The sequence below is a fragment of the Leuresthes tenuis genome, unplaced genomic scaffold, assembly GCF_036924035.1.
Source record: "Leuresthes tenuis unplaced genomic scaffold, fLeuTen1.0.hap1 SCAF_11, whole genome shotgun sequence".
In the NCBI taxonomy this organism is placed as follows: domain Eukaryota; kingdom Metazoa; phylum Chordata; class Actinopteri; order Atheriniformes; family Atherinopsidae; genus Leuresthes; species Leuresthes tenuis.
In genome coordinates this window covers 6,128,850-6,147,237 of record NW_027325365.1, presented here as the reverse complement: position 1 = coordinate 6,147,237, position 18,388 = coordinate 6,128,850, and the positions used below count along the sequence as shown (strand labels likewise).

The 18,388-nt window shown below is 40.6% G+C and overlaps 2 protein-coding genes across 3 annotated transcripts in view; one reads left to right on the top strand and one right to left on the bottom strand.

Moving 5' to 3' along the window:
- The first annotated feature begins 403 nt into the window (after window positions 1–403).
- Window positions 404–3,827, top strand: phox2bb (paired like homeobox 2Bb). Its single transcript, XM_072396331.1, has 3 exons — window positions 404–968; window positions 1,603–1,790; window positions 2,169–3,827. The coding sequence occupies exons 1-3, from the start codon at window positions 728–730 to the stop codon at window positions 2,595–2,597; spliced, it is 858 nt and encodes a 285-aa protein (XP_072252432.1). The 5' UTR covers window positions 404–727; the 3' UTR covers window positions 2,598–3,827.
- A 930-nt stretch (window positions 3,828–4,757) lies between these two features.
- LOC140317719 (LIM and calponin homology domains-containing protein 1-like) overlaps window positions 4,758–18,388 on the bottom strand; it is a 76,730-nt gene continuing 63,099 nt past the window's right edge. For both annotated transcript variants that reach the window (XM_072395208.1, XM_072395209.1), the window contains 15 exons: window positions 17,524–17,835; window positions 17,308–17,413; window positions 17,055–17,152; window positions 16,858–16,963; window positions 16,268–16,342; window positions 15,467–15,495; window positions 13,838–13,951; window positions 11,960–12,052; window positions 11,549–11,713; window positions 10,368–10,462; window positions 9,685–9,846; window positions 9,067–9,162; window positions 8,486–8,594; window positions 7,236–7,338; window positions 4,758–6,695 (listed from right to left, as the gene is read on the bottom strand). In XM_072395208.1, the coding sequence (XP_072251309.1) occupies window positions 6,670–6,695; window positions 7,236–7,338; window positions 8,486–8,594; window positions 9,067–9,162; window positions 9,685–9,846; window positions 10,368–10,462; window positions 11,549–11,713; window positions 11,960–12,052; window positions 13,838–13,951; window positions 15,467–15,495; window positions 16,268–16,342; window positions 16,858–16,963; window positions 17,055–17,152; window positions 17,308–17,413; window positions 17,524–17,835 (1,689 nt within the window). In that variant the 3' untranslated portion in view covers window positions 4,758–6,669. The remainder of the gene's footprint in view (window positions 6,696–7,235; window positions 7,339–8,485; window positions 8,595–9,066; window positions 9,163–9,684; window positions 9,847–10,367; window positions 10,463–11,548; window positions 11,714–11,959; window positions 12,053–13,837; window positions 13,952–15,466; window positions 15,496–16,267; window positions 16,343–16,857; window positions 16,964–17,054; window positions 17,153–17,307; window positions 17,414–17,523; window positions 17,836–18,388) is intronic.

Sequence of the window (18,388 nt, the reverse complement as noted above, 5' to 3'; positions counted from 1 at the left end):
AAATGTGGGAGCAGACAGGCAGAAAGAAGAGGCAGAGGGGGAATACTCTGTGAAATCCTGCCCAAGGTATACGGTCGCTTAAAAGGCTTAAAAGCTTGGAGAAAATTGGATCAGGGAGAATCGTCACCCAACTTTCATTATTTCCAAGTGGTGTGATTGAATTAAAGGGCAAGATGGTGGTTGGAGAGGAGTGGGGTGGATGGGTAGAAGGGTGGGCGGCGGCGGTGGTGGTGGAGGGGTGCGTAATGGCGCGGTATTAAATTCTAATTAGAGATGCAGGGGATCAATGATAGGGAGGTTGGACAGCCTGGGCCCCCAGTGCCAGCCCAATAGACTGATGAGTTATTGTCATGTAAAAAAGCGCTAGCAATAAGACCAAACGCTTTGCTATTGTCCAAGCGGAAAGAGCCAAGTTTATTATGAGGACTATATGCTCTAGAGACCTCGGGCTAGGCGGCTCTTAGGGGGCTTTTCATAAAACAGGGCTAGGTTCCTATAAAGGAGGCCAGTTTTGGAGCAGGCGCTGAGCAGTGAACATCTACCCATCGTCCAGCCTTCTTCCAACAAGTTAAAACCAAACAAGTCATCTTTCCCCCTAAACTCAGACCGCGCGTCCTCCTCACTTTTATTTTTATTATTTTTTTTCTTTCAACCAATTTTTTGGGTGCTTTTGTTTGACTTTTTTTCCAAGGAAGTGCAGCTTTCAATCTCTACCGAGCCTTCTCAAATGTATAAAATGGAGTATTCTTACCTAAATTCCTCTGCCTACGAGTCATGTATGGCCGGGATGGACACATCGAGCTTGGCATCGGCCTATGCGGACTTCAGCTCGTGCAGTCAAGCCAGTGGTTTTCAGTACAATCCCATCAGGACAACTTTCGGGGCTACCTCCGGCTGTCCGTCGCTCACGCCGGGGTCCTGCAGCCTGGGGACCCTGCGGGACCACCAGAGCAGCCCGTACGCCGCAGGTAAGCAGCAGCTCCGGAGCCTGAACCCGGTGTATTATAGGACGCCTTGATTGCATTTGAAAATGGAAATGTGTTTAGTATTTACCAAACGAAATTTGCTTACACAAATGAAAGAATTTATCACGTTAGAAGCGATTGCAGGCAAGCGGTAATTCGGTTATAGGGTTATACTATCCCAGTCACACCCAAAACCGCCAACAGAATTATCTTAAGCTGCCAAAATGATAGGCATAATTTATTTACTTTGCGATGAAACATAAAGCTTCGAAAATAATTAGATAACCAAAGACTAAAGCTCATTATTGACACCGAATTGGAGTTACAGTAGCAACAAGCAGAGCGGATGGCAACATTATGACAAGTTTTCAAACTTGAGCCTCAATCTGAGGAGCAACAATTAGTTTAACATTACAATTAACCGCTTCACAGGTCAGCAGTGTTATCAGTTCTGATCTAATTCACATGTAATCAAATGCATGATGCAATTGAAAGCTTTAACACAGCGTCCTTAAACGGATTGTATACAAAATCTCCAATTTCAATTTGCTTCAATTTGACAACATCACACTCTCATATATTCCCATTACTTCACACATAAGAGTCATCTAACCATGACATTTCATTTGGTTTACAGTTCCGTACAAACTCTTCACGGATCACGGCGGACTGAACGAGAAGAGAAAGCAGAGGCGCATCCGGACCACCTTTACCAGCGCCCAACTGAAGGAGCTGGAGCGGGTTTTTGCTGAGACTCACTACCCGGACATCTACACCAGAGAGGAGCTGGCACTCAAAATCGATCTGACGGAAGCCAGAGTGCAGGTACACAACCAGCGGCTCCGAATAAACAACGATTACGCACGGGTGGATTAAGGATAAAAAAGAAGAAAAAAAAGTGATTTTGTTGAATCACTGCCTTCAATAAATTCTAAAAAAGTAAAAGCTTTACTGCTTTGACCTAATTCATTTCTAATCACCCACTGTTGTGCAAATAATGTGCAGTTTGAGACACTTTCAGGGATTTAAGCGCAATGTCAACACAAAAGCAGGATGACATAACCTAACGTTTTTCTCGTTTTTTATGGTAGTTACTGGAACATTAGAAATGAATAATGATGCATGATTTGGGTATTTTTGTCACACACATCCCTACAATGACCGTATAAAGTATAATTTTATACATTTTCTTAACCATTGCAGGTGTGGTTCCAGAACCGACGTGCCAAATTCCGCAAGCAGGAGCGCGCAGCTGCAGCGGCCGCAGCTGCCGCCAAGTCGAGTTCTGGAAAAAAGTCCGATTCCAGAGACGAAGACAGCAAAGACACTAAAACTACTGATCCGGACAGCACAGGAGGACCGGGACCGAACCCGGTTCCCACCTCCAACTGCGGCGGACCGAGTCCTACTGCAGTCCAAGTCAACACCACCGGGAATGGACAGGTGGACCAGGTGAAGACCTCGGCGTCCACCGGCATGGGGGTGACAGCACCTAGCCAGGGTTGGGCCACCGCACCTGGGACCATCACCTCTATCCCGGACTCATTGGGCGGGCCCTTCGCCAGCGTACTGTCGTCATTGCAAAGACAGAACGGAGCCAAAGCTACATTAGTAAAGACCAGCATGTTCTAATGAAGCTTCGGAAAGGAGGAAGAAAAACAGAGCAGAGAGAAAGAGATACGTTTCCTCCTTCTCTGGAGACTGAAAAGCAATCTCCCAAGACAGACTTGAGGACAATAAGAAGCAGTTAGAAAAAAAAGATGAATGCGGTTATTTCATTTTTACGCCTTGCGCCGTTTCTTGTGGTGACAGTTTTTCGCCGAAAATATACATCCTGACAAGTCATAATGTCATAATAAGAAAGTTGTTATTTCCTTGAAACTTGAAGTGCAAGTTCGGTGAAACGTTTCCAGTGGTTTCAAGCCGAGTTAGAAGTCAATATCATGAAAAATACGAGAGAAAGGGGCATTTCCTCAACTTGAATCATAAAAAACACTACAGCACTTCAAAACAAGATAACCCATCTCACTACAGACATGTTTTAAGTAAACTAATGGATCAAGTGACTTGTTGAGATGTTTATTTTTTTGTCCAGATTACGAGCAAACACAAACGTCGGTGCACTGAAAACGCGACGTGCCATCAGTGTGTAAAGGCGCCTCTTTAAGTCACATTACATGTCAGAGTTCAACAGCTGCTTTGTTTGGTACAGAGACGTTTACTATCCACGGCTGAGGATGCTCTCCCACGAACAACGAATGTCCAGCAACACGCTGACGCAGTTAGCGTTTTGTGTGGACTATAGACACAACCTGCTGTGAGGAAGCGGCCTCTTCCAGGTGTTTTTTTCTTTCCAGGGTTGCTGAGAGTTTAGTTTCTTTAAATTATCGATATAAACACACTTATTTCCTCGAGAGAAAAAAAAAGGCACAAACTACTGCAATGTTCACCTCTGACAGGAAATCTGTGTTTTGTGTGTCTTTCTACGGCAGTGTTTTGTGGCTCAAATTGTATAGTGTTAATACGTATTATTGTCTCCTATAGTTGAACCATAGGCCATACTCCCACGTAGATCGATCATACAAGTCTTTTTGATGTTTTACTAAATTCCCTCGGGAGAATTTATTTTGGGTAAAAAAAAGGGGGTGGGGGAGGAATGGATGCAAACATTGTATTTATTTCTATATAATTTGCATGTTGTCTCTTTGTCTGATTTTACAATGATTTCCCTCCCATTTTGTGAGCATTATGTAACATGTTTTGTCCAGGATCTGAAAGTTATTTATATGTAGGCAATGAATGCTTATATTTAAGAAGGAAATATTTCTACATGTGCACATAGTTTTCCAGGTGTACCATTGAAATGATTGTTGATGATAAAAAAAAAAAAAAAATAGTCCAAGTTGCTTTTGTAGTGTTTTCTTTGGGGGGAAAAATCTCTAATATTATAAGTTATACGTCTTTCATTTAACAAGTTTTCATAATTTTCCGGAAGACAATCGTTACATCCCTTGTTTTCTTCGTTTATCCACATAAGCATTTCCTCCTCGTGCTTTGAAGAGGCTGGAGATTTCAGCACCAAGGGCAGTTCCGCGCCGCTTTGCAGTTGATTCAAATCCTCATTATTTGTTTTTAAAGGGGGGAAAAAGTGATAAAAATGTAGCTTGTAGTCAGTCTACTGAAATCCAGCATATTAAAAAAATGTTTGAAGAAAACGTCGAAATTCAGAGAAAACATTAGATCCGGTGGTATTATAACACAAAGAAGTCGACACTGTTTAAAATAAAGCAGAATACGGACTTCACTATTAACATGGAGTAAATTCAGTTGCAACGGAATCCGTGACACTTAAATCTGTATCTACGGAGCTCGTGCCGTTGCATAAAAATATTTCTAGATATAACGATCTGTAAAGCCACACTTTGTGAGCTTATCTCAGTACAGTACATGTAAGGTATCCTACAGAATGTATGGCACTACTTAATCAGGTCTTTTCTTTGGCAGCAGTATGGCGCTGAAAGCAGAAAACAAAAGAATCATCATCTTTGTTCAGCTTCACGTTGAAGTTTTTCTCCTCATCAGAACCTTGCACCAATTCAAACTAAACCTACATTAAATCAAATTATCTCGAATTGAACTCAATATTTAATTCAGTGTTAAGATTTTGTATTAATCATATGTTTACATTTACAGTACTCAAGTTTTTTTCTCCTGTTAAGTCCAAACATTTTTTCCTTTCTCTTTCAATCATTAGTTTTTCTTTTTGCACAATGAAAAGACAGAAAGCTGCACTTTTAATTTATAACATTTTATTTATAAACATACAGTATGCAATAATAAATGCAACTGAATTAAAACATCAAATGATTCTATATTCCAGATGTTCAGGTGAATATTACAATAAATACAGTACAGACGCAAAGAGTTTTCATCCCCCAACTATCCTGTTAAAACTGTCTGAATATAGAGCTCCGTCTCAAAGATCCTGCTATAAGAGACTTGGCTGAGATTTACTCATTAACTAAATGAGAATAAAAATAAAATACACGATCTGAACAGAAGCTTAAAAATACTGTAGATCATATAAATGACCCTGGAGAAGAAGCCTGGCTATAGGATGCATTTCAGGAGGAAGAAAAGTAGGTTGCAAGTTTGCTTTCATACAGCAAATCATTTGGTTTTAGGCTTAAACGTGCATTTCTTTTTTTAAAACATCCAAAACACCTTAATGAGCTCTTTTCATACAAGATAAGAAAGAAGCAAGTGGCTTAAATGATCAACCGCAGCACAAATTCATCCGACCAAACATTGCACAGGTGCAACTGCTGCTGGTATGAGTTCATATTACATCTGCTGTTTAACTAGATGGAACATCTACTGGCGATTTTGTGTTTTCAAATATTGAAAGATGTAGAAATGAGTTCTAAAGCTGAAAAAAATACCTCAGTAAATACCATACAGAATTCTATATCACAGTTGAGTGAAACATTCAAAATTAAACCCAGGTTCCCCCTGCAGTATGCAGCACTATGTTTACTGTGTTTTTTTTCCACCATGACAAATCACACAGTAATCAGAGGGAGGATTTCTGTGAAAATAAACTAAATTTTTATCAATCGAAGTAAAGCATCGTGTGACAGTGGGCTGCAGCCTGAGTCTCTGCAGTTTAAGTTCAATTTGGCCAAATCCGTCCATGCAAAATCCACTGAAAATGGAAACACCGCATAGCTGGTGTTCTCTTTCCTGCATCACCTTGCTTTCCTAAGGCACATTAAAGTCGTCACTTTCCACGCTGACAGACTGGATGAGGAACAACCTGCTGTGAACTGAAAGCACAAAACAACTCAAATGCTCTCTTATTGCCCTGATGATGAGCCTACATCCATACTATATCTTTATATCAGAAGCTAATCTTATTCTGTACACAGTCTGAAAGATATATGAGGTCACTGTGTGAGAGCAAAGGGATAAAAAAAATATACTTACTGTATATTGTATTTGTGTCTAAGTGGTGGGTTTACAGTGACCTTTATTGCACTTTCTAAATTAAGCATCTATTTGGATTTATCATGGACTGAAGTATTCATATTGTTCATATCCAGCCTGTTACTGACATCTATAAAATCCAGTCTGAGCTCCCTGACCACAACTTCAGGTTTCTGCCCTGCTTTGGATTCATATCACTCCAAATTCAATTATTCTTAAATGATAAAATGAAATATGCCGAGTTAAAATTTGACATGGAATTGAAAGGTTAATATTCACATCTTCTACATCCAGGAAAAAACATCTGGATCTACCTTGCTTTCTGTTACTGTGTTGATTCTCAGAGTGCAGGGGATCAACACAACCTACCTGTGTTTGAGGCACCTGCAAATGTTTTTCTTTTCTTTTCGACATGGCCGTCGCGTCAGAACAGTCTCTTTCTTGCTGCATGATGAAACAGAGTCTGTGGTTGCACGAGGACCAACCAAATTCAGATTTCACTCACGTATCAGATGACATAAACACCGAGAATATATATCTTTTTTAATGTTTGATTGTCCCCAGATCCCCATTTGGCCCAAATGATGAATCTTCAGTGGTTACTGAGCTGCAGAGCAAGCAAAGATCCCGACACGCTGCAGAGGACATGATTTGCAGATAATCGAGTTAAAACAGGGATGGGGTTTCTTCCTTGAACCTTGTGCTTTTTAGTCGAGCGTCACAATGTGGTTGGCTGTCCGGCCGCTTGATAGAAAAAGATAAACAAAGAAAAGGAAACCCTCAACTTTTATTAACCACAATGGCTTTTCTGGGATTTTTATTCAAGGACAAGCAGCCAATGAAAGAAAACCTTAATGTTGAGACTCTTTCGATAACGGCTCCAATTTGATTTAGTGGTTCACTGATTCCCAACTGATGACGGCTGCAAACAAGTTATTAAAGTACAAATGTTTGCCGTTGTGCAGAAAAGGTGAGAAGAACGACAAATTTCTGTCATCCTCACTCGCATGCAATGTCACCTGTCTCTCTCACTTCAAATGTTTCTCTCTTCTATTAAAGCATTATTAAGCAGAAATGTTTATGTGAAAAAACACTCGTCTTATCAGGACGGTGGTTGATTTGTTCAGAACCAGGGAGCAGAATCTGAGCACAGCCATGATTCATTTATGTGTTTGATGGGATAATGGAAACATTGTCTCTGCAACAGCAGACTGGGAGAAACAGACGGAAACAAAAACAAGAGGCAGAACATGGAAGGGAGGTGGGAGGAAATGGGTGACTCACAGCGGGAGCGGATGTAGCACTGGTGGCAGTTAAGGAGGCCGTTTCTGATCCGGACGTCAGTCCCTGTGGTGGTGTCGCCCAACTGTCCCTTACACACCCCACACTGAAAGGTGGAACAGAAAAAGAGGACAGGAGACATATCTGTGATTCACTATACAAATTTCAGTATATGTGCATTATAAAGATGCATGTTAGGTGTTGTTGCATGTTTTTTTTAATCCCCTGAAAAAATGTTCTTGAGAGTACAGACTGACCAATCAGAGCGCAGCTAAAGATCGGCGGTTCAGTGTCAGGATTATCTTCCATTGTCATTCCATTTAAAACAAAGAGATGGACAAATATGAGAAAATCTGAATGTGAACACAGTGGCGACGATGCGACAGCTGCTGCTGTAAAACTACTCCTGCATTCGGTCTAAATTCAAAGGCAGAGGAGGAATTAAACAACTAAGATGGGCTGCACAAACTTAGCTTTTACTCCAGTTCTTTTTTTTTAATGTATAAACATTAATCTTTATTATTCTAAAAGAAAGTTAGATTTGCTCCATCTGAGCTGCTCCCAGTCACCAAGTACAAGCTGCTATGTTTTAGACTGTCGCTACAAAAGTAAGTAAAATATATTACACATCTGGCTCCTTGTTTTCAATCCACTACATTTTCTCGTTAATTAGGTTCAAACTTTGTAAGAATTTTAAGGATAGTTCAATAAAGATTAATTAAAAATAGAAGGCCTTAAATAAACTCTGTGATCTGTATCGACTGATTCTGCTTTCATGGGCCAATGAATGGCTGCAGAAGTCCTGATCGGAGCGCTCTTAATATACACATTCATTTTAAAAGCCAAAGTACTTTCCTCTAACGGCCGGGTACTGTAGCTTCTTTAGCTGTCTGGACTCTGGAGCATTTATTGAGGACTATTTTTATCTGTAGATTTAAAAATGATCAGTGAAGAAGTGATTCATTTCAGCAGCAGTATGCAATGATTCTAAAGAAGTGAGGAGCACTGATATGATCACAAAATTTGACACATAGAATGTGATAAAAGTTTTGGATACGCAACAAATATTTCCACTTTTGCATTGAAGAAACAAACAATTATTTACATTTACATTTTCACTGGATTCAGTAAGAACAAACAGTCACTGCAGTCTCCCCCTTTGACACTGCTGGTTATTTAGGATTCATGCCACGCATGGAACAAAATCAAATTTTAAATAACACTTTCAATGCATCTCTCTCTTCTTCACCAACCTTAAAGCAGTGGATGTGGAAGTAGAGGCTGAGAGTCTCTATGATCATGGCTGCTCCTTTTCCTAGTGGCTGACCACAGCTGGAACACAGCTTCTTTCCACTGACAGACCTACAGGAGGGGGAAGATGGACACAGATGCACTTTGATTTTATTTGATGTTCAGGGTCTTTGTTTTCGCTCTCTGCATAGGTGGCATCACTGCGTGCAGCCATTTCACATCCATTCTTAATGCCTTCCACCTTTGCCACTTTTCTCTGCATTTTTACCATATCTGATCAAAGATGAATCGGACTGGAACTTCTTTGCAATGTGAAAAGTGGCACATGTGCAGTAATGTTTCTACAAAGGCTCCCAGTACAATGAAAAATGTGACATTAAATCATTTCTTAAAATGAATAAATACATCTGTCCTAGACCTGCCTTTTATTCTACTGATATTCCAGGCAGTTTGGTGGGTCACTGCTGCAGTGGTACATGATATAAGATGGGTGGAGAAATGTGGGCAGCAAAGCAGAAAATGACAATGCAGGAATGAACTGCTCCCTCCCTTCCCATGTTGAGGGCTCTTTGTGATGCAGTACCTGTTGGGTGCTGGAGGCAGTGAGTCTGGTGTTGATGGACATGCTGCAGGGGGCTTTGATGAACTGCGGCCCATGTTATTATCAATGGGGCCGCTCCTGGAAATGGACAGCAACATGCAACATGATGATGGCTCACAGATACAGCCACTCTATTGGTCGCCAGAGTCAGACACAGACCAATCCAAAAGAGAACAACAATAAGCTCTACTCAGGGGTTTTTTGGCTGATCCAATCTTTCTTTATCCTTTAAAGTTTTGTTATATGTCACGTCAAACTTCTAATGACAACGTTGAGGCTAAATTATAGTCAATATGCATTTTTTATCTATGTAGAGGAGGACCTTGAAAATAAATACAGGCACAAGATGCCACCTTCTGGCCAAATACTGGTTTTACAAACTATAATCAGAACCCTGAAAGTCATTATTCTGGCCATTCCTGTAGCCAATGTGCTTGTACACAAAGAGAAAAAGTAAAATCCGAGAGATGAGCAACATTTTGCTGTCTCAAAATAGGATAAGGTTAATTGACATGAGAAAAAACAACAACATTTACAGATAAAACAAGAAAACTAAAATAATGGCACTTTGAAGGCGTCTTTACTCCCACATTCACAAACCTTCGCTCTCCTGCAGGCCGACTGGGTCTGTTGCCGTCTGCTCTGGGCTCGTGTTGTTTCTTGACTGGAGTTGACGATTTGACCGGTGCTGGAGGAAGCTTTTGGCCGTTGTGAAGGCTTTGACCAAGTTTCTCTGTCTGACTGCTGCTCTGACTCACCAAGCTGATGATTGCAGAAAGAGAAACATGTTGATATCAGTCCTCTATCAAAAATACACATTAAATACATTTTCTCTGAGCTTATATTTAGAAACAACAACAACTGCAATGGGGAGACAAAGCTAATATAAATAGTAATTGGTCTGTACGTGTTTAGCACTTTTCTAGTCTAGCTAACCATGCTTTCACATTACATGCCACATTCACCCATCCACTCACATACATACATGCATGCATACAGCAGGGTTCGGCCAAATTTAGGCTACACAGTACTTTCTTCTACACATTCATACACCGATGGACACATCGGTAGGCAATGTGGGGTTCAGTGTCTTGCCCGAGGATGTGTCGACATCAGGCCGGGAGAAGCCAAGAGTTGAACCACCGACCCTCTGATTGGTAGGTGACTGCGCTTCCTCCTTAGCGACAGCTACTATATTCGCACGTAGTGGCAAATGAGGAAAAGTCTAATGGCAAGTGAGACTTCTGGGTCACACTGTAAGGGATTCTGCAGCGTTTACCAACCTTCTGCCCGTTTTCATGCTGTCGTCAGCGGTGCTAATGTCACTGGTTCTGTCGTTTTCTTTCCGTTTAAACTCTGCACTCTCTGTGCTCCCTCTCTGTGTGAACAAACAAACAGCAAACTGTTGGCTAAACAGCTCACGTTATTTTCAGTGACAACATTATTTTCAATGATGATTTGAATTTGTTTTGCTCCTCACAGTCGCAGCCTACTAGCATTCGGCAGGTATCATCATCGTACAGGAAGACATAGTAAAGTTCCCTTGATGCCTGTTGCACAGTGCGGCTTGTGGTGATCTCATTTGATGGCTAAAAAAAAAGTGTGTTTCTGCCCAATGCCTCCACTACCATTCTCCTGTCGTTCTGTTCGTTGGTGGCTTAGTGGAGTAATGGGGTAATGTTAGTGTCCAGTGTTTCCTGCAGTTATATGGTCATTGCTTTCTATAAATCGATCACATCTAATATTGATTTTTTGTGGGTCAAACATAGATTCATACTTACTGCATTGACTGACTCGGTCCCAGATATCAATCTGTTAGAGAACTTTAGTCCAGTGTCCAAAGAGTAGTCCAACAAGCCAGCAAAGCAGTTTACACAGACCTGTCTGTCTGAGCATGTGCAGTGATCCCTGCTTCACAGGAACTAACAGGAATTACTCTGGTACTACGCAGGTATCAGTCTGTGTAGCTACCTCTCAAACAACTATAGTGCCAAAGGAAAAAAGGTTGCCTGGTTAGGTGGTGTAGCTTAGTGTAGAGAAAATGAGAAGCCCAGTGCAACTTGTTTTTGATGTTTTCAGTGGATATATTAAGGAATCATTTTAAAAAGGATACTGAACTTGTGTAATTGGATTTAACTGGATATTAACTGCTATTAATCCTCAAAGTGAAAGTATTTTGTTGCAGTAAAAATGATTGAGGAACAATTAAATTAAAAATAATCTGACTAACTGCTGGCAAACTGTAAGTGTATCTGACAGAAAGGTGTGTTTGAGGCCTTCAGAAATCACCATGAATGTATTGTGGCGTTTTGATTGTAGTTTGGCAACAACTGAGCTCACGACATCACCTGCAGCATCAGCAGGTGATGCAGGTGAACTCTCAGTAAACAGCATTGACGGAAATAACAACTAAAAGTTCTATATCCAGGGTGCATAGTATATGCATATTCAATGAGCTACTCACAGACTGCCTCTCCAGCAGTTCCTGCTTGCGTTCCCAGTCAGCCAGCGAACGGACAATTGTGTCCTGAGGCTCCGAGATGGAGGACAGCTCCCCTCGGCAGGGGGAGGACAGGGCTGAGGAGCGGGGTGTCAGAGGCATCACAGTTTCCTCCAGTATCCTGCGCTCCTGTTGTGAGAGGAGTGAGCCAGACACCACACACTAGTGTTACAATAGGATAAGTAACAGTGAAAAAAAACACACCATTTTTAAATCTAAAATCCACACATACATACAGTATATTATACAGTTGAGCTGATGCTGTAATCAAAAATAATGTGCAGTGAAGTATTTCAAAGTTTGGGGAGTGTAAGAATAATAAATAAATAAAACCGATCACAGCTACATCTTGTGCCTTCCAGCGTAAACACACACCTCTTCATGATACTTCCTCTCCTCCTCCGCTACCTCCCTCTGTGCTTTCTCCCACTCCTCCTTCAGCTTCTCCTGCTCACGCTGGTACTTCTCCTGTTACCACGGCAACAGACAGGACATACAGAAAAGAGCCTCAACAAAGAGGAAGAGCAAACTGTGGGAAAACAGATGATGTGCAGAGATATCTGTCATCAAAAAAGCTTCAAGACGCTTCTTAGAATTCTTTTTCATTCTTTTTCATTCTTTTTCCAAATCTGCTGATGATGTAAACGTCTGAGCGAATCTTGCATACACAGAAAAGCAAATATATCTGAAGGCTAATTTTGCTTCTCATCCCATCCTGGCTAAATATTTGCTCAAAGTGAATATTTCCTTTTTAGAGTTAAAAAAAAAAAAAAAAGAGACTAAAGCAGTGCAGGCAAAAGGCAAAAGCCAAGCATGCAGACATTGTTCAGCAAAGGGTTCCTACACAATTGTAATTTTAAAAGCTGCCTTATATTTTTCAAAATGTATTCCTTTCAAAAACACCCCTGCTAAAGGACAACATCTCTGACGCCTTTCTTTACAAACTTGTGTAGGAACCCTGCATGAAGTCAAGATTTAAGATCAAAGAATTAGAAAAAACATCTTAACAGACAACAGAACAAGACTGGGGCACAGAAACAAACAGGGAGGCGGGTTATGAGCACATTGATGCACCAGACATTCATCCATTTGAGTGCATCTCATCGCAAACTGTCCTGAAACAACTGCAAAGAAGAGACATCTGTTCAGCACTGTTTAAGTCATATTTAATGTAGTCAAACAGGCAGGTAAAGTCAATCATAGACCACACTGAAACCTTTAAATGTGAAAAATGTGTGAACTTGAGATGCACTGGTTACTGACTGAGGAGAGAGAGAGTGATTTGGGCAGCAGCAACAGCAGCAACCTTGGACAAAGTCCTGGCTTTTTGTATGTGCATGAGATGAAGACAGGGATGGAAGATAACCAAAAGCTCTTCCACTGCACAAAATCACCATCTAGTGGTTAAAGTGTGCATAGAGGAGTTGGGGGTGTGCCTTCAGAGGAGGATGTGCTCAATACAAAACAAACATGGGAGGCAAGCTTTGGAAATAGCAGTGACATGTAGTTAATTTTCTGTAGAAAATCTGCGTGGACTGGATTTACTGTCAGGGTTTTGCAAGTGGCGAGGTATCCCAGTTCATGGCTAAGGTGAGCTGCAGTTCAAATGACCTCTAAACACCTGTTTAATTTAATCTGATTCACTCTAAAGGTGACAGGCTTTAAAGGCATTCATTAGATGTTAAAGATCATCTTTAACTGTAGTTAACTAAAAATGTAGAGGATCAGTGTTAAAATCAATTATTTTCTGATTATTTCTTTAAGCTATGCAGCTATCTATGACTGTACTTGTTGAGCTAAATCTTCTCAAAGTGCCCAACGCCTTACCTCTGAAAAAATACAGACTCAAGCTTTTCTACAGTTTAAGCAAATTCAACATGTTTAACATATCAAAGCGAAGCGAAAGCTGCATCTGTTGCTTGATAAATTTGGGGAATAGGCTGAAAACTCTATAACATCTGACTGCCAACTGAGGATTTGAATAGTATACAGAAAGAGATAAATAAAAGATGCATCCAGTTTGTAGCTAGCCTCACACATTAAATAAAGTCTATTGTGTTTTTGCATGAGCTGTACATAATTTATTTCCCCTTGGACTTCTTTTTACATGCAACTGTTAAAATGTAATATATTTTCATGACTAAAGGTCACATTGCTGGTGCTTAGTTCTGTCCCATGAGCTCCATAACAAACTCAACCCCTAATCTTTCACAATCATGCGCCATGCTTAACCCTTCGAGGTATACTATGTACCTGCAGCATGCGCTCCTGCTCTTGCTGCCACCTTTCCTGACGCTTTCGCTCCTCATCCGGGTCCCAAGACCAGCGGTCTCCCCGCTTGGCCTGGGGCAACACCGGGACTGACACCTGATAGACCCCACCACACGCACACATATACACACACAAACACGTCAACATGCGTGAATACACACCAAAATACCATGCACACATTCACATCCACCCACAACCCATTCACACACAGATTGACATCAATGTGCGCACACATCCACCACAAAAGATAAGAGGAGAAAGGAGACAGAAATATTTGGTCTACCACAACAGCACTACTCCAATGCTAGCCAAAGGACTCCTACTAAGAGAGAGAAGACAGAGAAAGAGAGAGATGAGCGTAAATTAAAAATAAAAAGCAGTCTCAGCCATTGGCTACGGCATCCTCATCTGGCATGCTACATCAACAGCCTCAGGAGTAGCTGAGCGCCATACTGTTAAAACACTTCAAGTCAAAGACAGAGCTAAAAACAAATGTTGGATTTCAGACAATTTGATGACATTTTGCTTATAAATCACATAATGGGATAGTAAAATCTTAAAGTATTGGCTGTTTATTAGGGCTGAACGATTAATTGCATGAAAAAAACATGTCTTGCTACTGTTGCTACCTCACGAGGCAACACGCCAAACTTGTTTCAACATTTAAAAAAAATACCATTAAGCCTTATATGATAACTGCATGCCAGAGCTGTATAAAAAAATGTGAGCAAAGAGTGACTGCAGAGCTGAAAACAGCTGAGTTTGTCTACTATAACAGAAAGATATATCCCTATATTTGCTGAAAAATACAAAAGACAAGGAACTTAAAAAATAATCGCTGATTAAATCGCAACATTTAAAAAAAAAAAAAAAATTAATAAAATTTTTTTTAATTTCAAAAAAAAAAATTGCAGTAGATTACTTTTCCATATCGTTCAGCCCTACTGTTTATACATTTCACATATACAGGATGTACACGTGTGGATGTGAAAACTGCAGCTGAAAGAGTTTCATGCAAGTTTCATGTCTGCATTTGTGTCTTTTTACGCGATCAACACTTTTTTTTTTATCTTGTTTGATATTTGTTAATCTTATTTGTTTCTTACTTTCAGAGCATTGAACTAAACTACTGGTAATCACTGAAATGTACGGTGGACCAGAGAGCTCAACACACTGCAGCCTGAGAAAACAGCGGTTTGATAACACATGCTGCCAATATACAAAAAACCTCATTCAGACAAAAGTGAGGGGCCAGAAAAAACAAGACTAAATAAACCAAACACTTTTCTACTGTTTTACACAACACCTCAAATTTCCTAAAGTAATGAAAAACAGTGATCCAGTTTGGAGCCTCATGTTACTGCTTCCCAGAAACGCTTCTGTTGTGATCTGTGCTGTTTGCAACATATTTCTACATTTGCATGAAATCTATTTGCAAATAGATGTATTGTCAAGTAGATAAAGATGCGTTATTGCACATGTTAAGTCCATTTGTATGCGTTTCCTGAAACTGGAGTGTGTTTATCTTCCTCATCCAATGCAGTACTGCATAAAGTCATTAGCCAGATGAGAAGCGGTAAAAGAGCTTTTCAGACAAATGATTTTACTCACATTTCCACGACAATCTTTCTCTGTGTCTTCTGTAGAAAAAGAAAACAGAAATCAGAAAAAAAACACAACAACAAACATTATGGATAAAAGAGATTAAACTAAATCAGTTTGATGGGAAACGTGTTTAGGAAAATGGCAACACACCATGTGCTGGTTTGACAACCTGAGGAGTAAAAATGCTCCAGAGAGCAGTCAAGTAAAAGGAAACTGAAGTCCACCAAGAGCTACAGATTACAGGTATTAGATTATGGGTGGTTCAACTTGTTAATCAATAAGAAGTTACACCCCCCCACCCCCGCGCATTATGTCAGGATGGATCTGGCATTGGACACTTTTCCATTTTGAGGCTACACAATATAAATGATCAAAATAATTAAGGTAGATCTAATACAGGCCAGATGTTGTAGCTTTTGGTGGAAACATCTGCAATGTGAAGCAAACTGAGGCAAAAATAAAGTTAAAGTCAACATTATGATTATTCACTATTTTTGTAGCTTATGACCCATTTTAAATGCACAAAATAGTACCAAAACCAAAATGATGACAAAATCAAAATGAATGATCTCTTTGACAATTACAACACATTGATCAGTCAGACGCTGAACAACTCAGCATACTTGTGTCATCGTGCGTAGTTGTAGCACAAATGAGAAACTTTAAAGCACACTTAAAACAACAAGAAAACGTCACTTATCATTCACAAAATGTTGGAAATTAAGGAATAAATAGAAGATGGGACTGGAGGGTTAAGGCATGTCAGGGAACCCTGTGTGCAGGCTGATCTCCATGACAGAGGTTTACCTGGTGGAGCGAAGAACTCGCAGCGTAACTTAGGGTTGCTGGTTGCCTGCAGAGACCTGATACTGATTTCAAACTCTACAGCAATATAAAAAAGTATGTGGGTAGAAGGAGAACGGGGAATGTGGGAAGGAAGGGAAAAAGGGAAGGAAATGATGAGGGATAGGACAAATATCAAAACCAGGGGCTGAAATGGACACCCTGATAATAAAAGAAGTCAAACTGGATAAGGTTTCCACACAACTCCTCCAGTGATAATGCAGGGAAAATGACAGGATAAAATGTCAATATGCACATGAAAAAAATGACAAAGTTTGTTTTTTTGTGCATATTCGATTGACTCTCAGCCATTTTTGACTCGGCCCAAATCAAACACTTTATCTGCAATTGTCTCTTAAAAATGATGAGAAATGACCTAAGGCCATGTGTGTTGAAACAGGGTCAAAATGATCAGGAATTTTAATTACCACCATAAAACAGATTAATGCAAATTGATGGGGGAGGGAAGAAACAGCCACTAAAACTAAAAAAAAAGGAGATGTATGAAAATAAAGCAGCTAGCTCAGTGTGTGGACATGAAGGCGTGTATTCACCTGCTGTTTCCTCCCCCTGAGGGTGATATCCAAATGATCCCGATGCTGCTGAGCTCGGGACCATCACTTTACACTGTGGGGACTCCTGAGAAGAGGAAACACTTGCCTACAGGGGGATTAAACACTGTACTTTAGATGAATTGTTTTTCATTTGACTTGATATGATGTATATCAAATGTTTCTAACGGTTTTCTCACCAAGGAGGTAACTAGCAGATTTTGCTGTGTATTGACCTCTGACTGCACATTACTGGGGGGATTTTCACTGGATGGTTCAGTCTTTTCTTGCTTGGTTTCTGAAAGAACAAGCAATGTTTCAGAATGTACTGATCAGAACCTTTTATGCTTTGTCAAGATTTTACAAATAAATTACGACAGTTCATGAACTGCAAAGATGTGTAGACTGCAAAAGCAACCACAAGGTGTCAGCGTAGCAGAGTGGTGCTCAGACCTGCAGGTGGAGTATGCGTAGCTGCAGGATTGGATTTTTCTTCCTCTGGAGCAGCGTCTGTCTGGCCTGCAGTCTTCCCAAAGGTTTCCTCTGGCTTCTGCAGCTCCTGTAATGACCACAGATGGTTTTCTATAATGGTTCTCCATCAATCCACTAAACTTTTAAGAGATAGAAAGATGGAATGGTTTGTACTGTATAAAATATTCTAATTCTCACCGCTGGGAGCGAAGTGGGCCGGCTGAGTGGCGTCGGGCGCTTAGTGGCTTTCTCTTCTTGGATGTCCTCAGAAGCTTCCTCTGTGCCGCCTTTTGTCTGCTTGGCAGGTTCTGACTCTGGACCTCTGCCTTCAGTGGAGATGTGCTGACTGTGAGTGGATGAGACTGTTGATGATGGAGCATCTACAGCACTGTCTATTGTTTTGGAAGGGGATGCTTCAAAATGAGGAGGGGATTCCCTTCCTTGGCTCTTGGGCTTGGTGGGAATAGCATCATCTCCAATGTCGCCATTCACTCTGAGCAAACCGTCCGCCTTGATCACAACAGAACAGATTTAATGATTGGTTTACTCATGCAAACCTTGTACATGTCAAGAAGAAGTCTTAAAAGTAATCTAAAAAAAGTCCAGAGAGCATCTTTACCAATATCTGAATAATATTGGCAAATAATCTATATAATTCAATTAAATCTTATGCACATAGCATCACAACATAACATATTACATCTGAAGGCTTTCCTTTGTTTAAATATAACATGTTCAGCAATGAGCAAAACTAACTGATGGAAACTAAAAAGACTACATAAACAATGTAAAAACATCTTCATTCATTCTCATTTTAAGGCTCTCTTCTCTGGTAGTTGTCAGCTGTTCATCTTGCTCACAACACCCTGCTGACCTCTATGACAAAGAGGCACTAATGTATGCCTGGGGCGCTCCTGGTGAGCGGTAACTTAAGACACACTGCTAGAGGTGGGTGAATGCAGCCTCTCATTCTGCCCAATCTGCCTCCACCTTCTCATCCCTATCCGAGCAGGCTGTGTGGGCTCTCTTTGTGCACTGGGAGCCCACTTCACATTGAGAGGGT

Excerpts from the sequence above, each read along its gene's own strand:
- phox2bb (XM_072396331.1), top strand. The coding sequence starts at position 728 with ATGTATAAAATGGAGTATTCTTACCTAAATTCCTCTGCCTACGAGTCA. Across the intron at positions 969-1,602 it reads GAGCAGCCCGTACGCCGCAG|TTCCGTACAAACTCTTCACG; the intron begins GTAAGCAGCAGC and ends TTTGGTTTACAG. Across the intron at positions 1,791-2,168 it reads TGACGGAAGCCAGAGTGCAG|GTGTGGTTCCAGAACCGACG; the intron begins GTACACAACCAG and ends TAACCATTGCAG.